At 43.8% G+C, this 6,000-nt stretch overlaps 1 protein-coding gene across 1 annotated transcript in view; it reads right to left on the bottom strand.

Annotated features, from left to right (window-relative positions):
* Positions 1 to 721: 721 nt before the first annotated feature.
* The window catches only part of SSPN (sarcospan), a 66,900-nt gene continuing 61,621 nt past the window's right edge, over positions 722 to 6,000 (bottom strand). The window contains exon 3 of the mRNA XM_006895057.1: positions 722 to 1,150. Within this exon, the coding sequence (XP_006895119.1) occupies positions 785 to 1,150 (366 nt within the window). The 3' untranslated portion in view covers positions 722 to 784. The remainder of the gene's footprint in view (positions 1,151 to 6,000) is intronic.

The raw sequence follows: 6,000 nt of genomic DNA, 5'->3' as shown, positions 1-6,000 counted from the left end.
TTAATGATTTGTTTTATACAATAGAATAGAAGCATAATGTAATTATTTTTAAACCTTCTACATCATTAAGAATACAACTACTACCACCTTTCAATTATTGGGAAGCAGATGATCATCAAAGCTTTTACTAAGTGATCTACTTAGAGCCAAATGAGGGGAGTGGACTAGCCCCAGTCCAGGTGTTTGTAATTATTTAGCTTTTTGCAAAGGTGCTTCCTTTTCTCCAATGCTCCTTTAAATTATCTCAGCCCGTGAGTACACTACAGGAATAAATAAAAAGATCCAGCCCAGTTTTTCAGCTTCTTCGCAAATTCTGACTCTCCTCCTATACATGGGAGGAGGTCAGGAGAGAAATGTCAAATGTAGCAAGTGGCCCTGCAACATCAACTCACAGCACCACACTGGGTCTATAGGGGAGATGATGAGATATATACTACTGGGTTAAATGAATAGTAGGACTCAATTCCAGGCTAAATAGATTGATTCCCCCCACCTCCTGCTTAGTGTTCTTTAAATTTCAAAGTCAATTTGGATCTCGCCTGCCTCATAAGAATTTTTAAAAATGCTATAGAAACCTGAAGAAATGTGCTTTCATTTTCAGAAAAGAAAAAAAAAACCAACCTAGAAAAATATTCATTTAGAACCAATGAGTATTATTCCTTGTCAAAAGAGGGTTTAGCTGTTTTGGTTCCTTTCCCTCTTTGTGTCTTCATTTGTTTTGTTTTGTTTTTTAACCTTCTGCTGTTCAATGTGCTGCTTTCTTTGCCACCTCTGCACAAGAGTGTTAGACCTTCTGCTGCTGCCCTTTGGAAGTTGTCAAGGAGTACATCCTGACACCCACATAAAAGACCTGGTACCTATGTTTCCACATCACAAAGCAGGCCAGCAAGCACACAAGGCCGCAGACCAAGTTAAGAATCATCTGGATGAGTAAGAACAGCTTGAAAGTGCCAGTGATGCTAGTACAGTCAGCTACATCCTGGTAAACAAAGGTCCTGCTGAGCGGCTCTGAGGAGGGCAGTTTGCACTGGCAGGAGTTGAGGGCCGTCTCACAGGTAAACTGCTGGAGCTGCGAATAGTGGTGGGCCGCGAAGGCCACAGCCAGCACACAGACAATCAATGCAAGGGCACTCAGCAGAAAGTAGAACAGCTGCAAGAAAACAGAATAAAGCTTTTCCAGTTACAGAGAACATTGGATTTTACAAGGCAAATTAATAAGAATGGTTCATTTTCTTCTTTCCCCAGGAAATGCCCCAATGAAGAGCTGTCTGTCCTCAGAAATTGAGTCCCACCAGACACAGGAATGGTTTTATGTTTATTAGAAAGTAGTCTTTAAACAACTGACCGTATTTTTGTTTGTGATATCAGTGTTAGATGCTTTTCGTGAACTGCATCAACCCTAAGATCTTGATAGTGATATGTCTGGAGGTAAATGTAATCAGTGGTTTAGATGAATCCCAAACAAGTCAGCCATCCCTGAAAGGCATGCTTGGCTGATTCTGAGCTCAAGAATTGCTGATACTAAGATTGAAACAAGACTAGGAAGTAAAGAAGATGTTGCTACAGTGCTACCAGTGTGTTGGCCAAAATTAGAAATGCCTGGTCAACCAGAAATAGAAGTTAATAAAAACAAAAACTATATTCACTGTAATGGTTGCCAGACTATGCCTATGAACGCTAGGATCCCACAAACTTGTAAAGGATCAGGGATGGGGGTTGGAATGGTTCCAGAGGACATAGCAACTTGATGTCCACTTCATCATCTGTAAGCCTTGGTCTAAATCCAACTGTAGATGATTGGTTTTGGTCTTGGGATTAGAAAGGTCTAGTTCAAATTCTAGTCTGTTGCTAAATGAGTGTGAAATCTCTGGGAATTTTGTTTATGTAGCCCAGATCTGAAATGTTTTGATAAGAATTTGGGCACTCACTGGCATGACCACAATATAATCAGTTTTCACCTCTGCTGTCAAGCTAGAACAAACTCGGGGCTGACCCTCCAGTAGAGTTCTGAGGTTGTAAAACACATGGGAAGAGATTGTCTGTCTTTATCCTAGTCAGCCACTGGTGGATTAGAATTATCAGAAATTCAGGCCTTTGGGTTAGCAGTGCAACTCCCTTTGGACTAGCCACCAGAGCTTCCTAAAATCTATTTTACAGGATAAGAAATAGTGTTGTGATTGGATTCATCTACTGGAAGTAGCTATTTCAGTATTTTTCTGAGACTCGAGATAAAGAACAGAAGACTTGTGAAGTCAATATAGTTCTTAGTATAAGAGTTATATTCCTAGTACAGGAGTTATATTCAATTACAACTCTATATAAGTTATATTCAATACTTACCTTGTAACTTCTGGTAAATGTGAATTTCACAAATTAGGAGTCATGCCAATTGTTTGAATTTGTTTCTGTTTTATTTGTTTGTCTCGATCTACAAATAATTTAAATCACTGAAGAAAACATTGTTTTCTTATGAGTCTCACAAAAATCTCTTTGCAGAAATGAGAATTTTGTTTCTTTTTAAGGGTAGTCTTTAGGGAGAGCTAATTAAAAGACTTGCCCGAGATCATTTAACAAGCACAGTCATACAGCAGTAAGAGTAGAACAAAAACTCAGACTGCCTCGGTTAGAGTTCTACTTCTCTTGGTCCCCCCTTGATAGTATGTGTCTTTGGCAAATTAATCAATGTCACTATGTATGTCTGCGTGTTTACTTGCAAACCGTTATGAATGGTGTTCATAATAGTGTCTTCATCATAGGATTACTATTAGGATCAAAAGAGTTGATATGCATAAAGAACTCAGAACAGTGTTTGGTACATAGCAGAAATATTTGAGTATTTGTGAAGTAAATAAATTAATAGAAACAGAGCTGCTAGATCTGGGAGCTCTTAGGAAATAAATGCTACTGGCTTTGTCTTTCCTCTGACAAGTGGGAGTAACTACATCATCGGCTTGTATAAAAGATGTAAATATTTACAAACCCAGAATATTTTAAATATGCGAGCAGACAGCAATGAGCACAAAGAAAAGCCGCTTCCCTCACGCCTTGGACTCTGGATGCATTCACTTTGACGCACACCTACCACCTGATTGTGCTTTTCCGCCTAGGAGAGCACCAGGCCAAGTGAACAGGAGTGAGCCGGGGAAGCAGGCTTCTTATGTATTTTAAGATACAAATATATACTTGATGCCTCAAAGGCTGTGAGCTCTATCTGCAGCGCCGTAGCATTTTTCCTCCGTGGCCTTTAACTCATCTGACAGCAACTAGCTTCTGGGTTAGAATCTGTAATTTAAAGGCAAGTGGCTCGTTACCTACACAGCACGGAGAAAGCATCAATGAGAGTGTTTACGATGACCTTGGGAATCCGAGCAAATACATCTTGATAAAGCCCCCGGCCGGGAGGCATTCGTCTTGCGGGTGTCAGCCCATCACTCTTGCTGGGCGGTGGGCGAGCGGCCGGCGGAGGCGCTGGCTGCGCGCGGGCGGAGGCGGAGGCCACTCAGCTTACGTAACAGCAGCGGCGCGGGAGCTCGGCGGCTCGGCTGCCTCTAATTGGTACCGGGCTGCAGCTTTAACGCACTTCGGTGACTTGGGGAGGAGGGTGGCTGTGCTTCGATTTCATTATCTTCCCCCTTGACGTGAATGGTAGAGGCGCCTCTGCAGCTCGCTGCTCATGAAGTGGCTGCAGCAACCCTGCGGCCTCCTGGATGTGAGCACCAGGCGACTTCGCCTTAAATGTCCTTTCGGGGAATGTGCCCTGAAATGTTGTCACAAGCACATGAACAGGACACGTTTCTGAAAAATGAAGGTGCGCATAGAGAAAACCGGGCCACGAGGAAAGGCATGAGGTTCAATCTGCCGCAGAAAGGCCTGCCAAGCCCGGGAGTAGAGCCGCAGGGGGCAAAAAGAATGCGCTGGAGCGTGGAGGCTCTGCGGGGGCGCCAGAGGAGATGACTGCAGCTTGAGAGGAAAAAACAAGACCCCTGTCTCTTGTCCCTAAGGGGGGGAGTGGAGAGTCGGTGGGTGGGGTGTGTATATGGTGTGTCATGTGATATGTGTGGGGTATGGGTGTTGGAGTGTGTGTATGTGTGAGGGGGGGTGGTATATAGTGGGTGGGGCGTGTGTGGTGTGTCATGTGGTATGTGTGGGTTGTTGGGGGAGAGAGAGAGAGTGTGTGTGTGTGTGTGTGAGAGAGAGAGAGGGGAGTATGTGGGTGGTGTGTATGGTGTAGTGTGGGTGGGGTATGTGGGATATGTCATGTATGTGTGGGATGTGGAGTGTTGGAGAGTGTGTGTGGTGTATGGTGTAGTGTGGTGGGGTGTAGGTGGAGTGTCATGTGGTATGTGTGGGGTATGGAGTATTGGAGTGTGTGTGTGTGTGTGTGTGTGTGTGTGTGTGTGAGAGAGAGAGAGAGAGAAAGAGAGGGAGATTGTGTGTGGTGTGTGGTGTAGTGTGGGTGGGGTGTGGAGTGATTGTGTGTGTATGGGACGTATGTGAGAGAGAGATGTGGGGAATTGTAGTATGTGTTTATGTGGTGTATGGTGTAGGGGTGTGTATATGTGTATTGGTGTATGGTGTAGGGGTCTGTATGTGTGTACGTGATGTATGGTGTAGGGGTGTGTATGTGTGTACGTGGTATATGGTGTAGGGGTGTGTATGTGTGTACGTGGTGTATGATGTAATGTGGTTCCTACCCACACTGTGTGTGATGTGGTATATGGTATAGGTGGGGTGTGGGTTGGGTGGTGTGTGGTGTGGTCTGTGTGGGGTGTGGAGTGGTAGAGTGTGTGTGTATGTGGGGGGGGGTGTATGTGGTGTGGGTGGAGTGTGGGATGCAGTGTGTATTGTGTGTGTGGTGTGGGAGGGTGTGTATGTGTAGTGTGCACTGTGTGATGTGTGTGTGGTGTATGGTATAGTGTGAGTGGGCTGTGTCTGATGTGGCATGTGATGTGGTATGTATAGGGTGTGGGGTGTGGAGTGGTAGGATGTGCGTGATGTAGTGTGTAGGTGAGGAGTGTGTGATGGGGGTGGGGTGATGTGTGGGAGGTGTAGTACAGAAACACTACAATCCCTGCCTAATTGCTATCCTTGGCAGTGTCATCGTTCAACAGGAGGAAATCTATTCTCAAAAAACCTTGGGTCAGAATGCCAATATCAGAGATATTAAAAGGCAGTGTTTTATGCTGGTGAAAAATATAAAAATACATTTTATTCTTTTCCTCCCAAAATGGCATGAGATGCACCAGGGAAGTCATCAGTGTGATCCGTTGTGCCTTTAGAAAACTTGGAGATGGACTGATGCTCATTTTCAGCCTGAAGATAATCTCGAGCACACCTGAGAGCTGGCAGCCAGCGTCACTAAAGGTCACATTCAGGAGAAGAGAAAAATGCCTCAGTATTTGTCAGTGTCTGTCACAGGTGGGGGGAACGGTAGCTAATGAGATCTTCCTGGCGGGAAACTCTCAACCTATCTGACATTGGCAGTGACTCCCTACTTCCTCTTGCTCCTTATTTTAACTAAAGTGCAGATCTTGAGATGGCTTTGGGGGCCTCTAGGAAACAGATGCTTTTGCCTCAGCTGTTTGGGATCATCTCCAGGAAAATAAGAGTATTTCACATAAATCGATGAACCTAATTTTGGGTGTATTTCATTTGATAAGAATAAAGTTTCGATCATTTAACAGACTACTGGGTTTTCTGCATTTTTTTATTCCCAGGCCTTGCTGTTTCATCAGACCTCTGAAAGAAAGCAAACAAAAAAGTCTGTTCTGACCTTTTTCTTTTAGGAAAACCCTCGGACAGGAAAAGGAAAATTTCCAAGTGTAGGCATATCTGCCAGAATTCTAGCTCTTGTAATTTTCTTTTTCCAGAAACAACATCCATTAATTTTTTTTTAATTAGAAAAGTTACATCTATCTACTGGAGGAAATTTCACAATTTAAAAAAGCACCAATTCCACTATAATCCCACTAGATAGCTATTTTTATGCACATGAAAGTT

This window comes from Elephantulus edwardii, unplaced genomic scaffold (assembly GCF_000299155.1).
Source record: "Elephantulus edwardii isolate Elephantulus edwardi_28Jun2011 unplaced genomic scaffold, EleEdw1.0 scaffold00157, whole genome shotgun sequence".
In the NCBI taxonomy this organism is placed as follows: Eukaryota; Metazoa; Chordata; class Mammalia; order Macroscelidea; family Macroscelididae; genus Elephantulus; species Elephantulus edwardii.
This window is presented reverse-complemented; position numbering and strand designations above follow the sequence as displayed.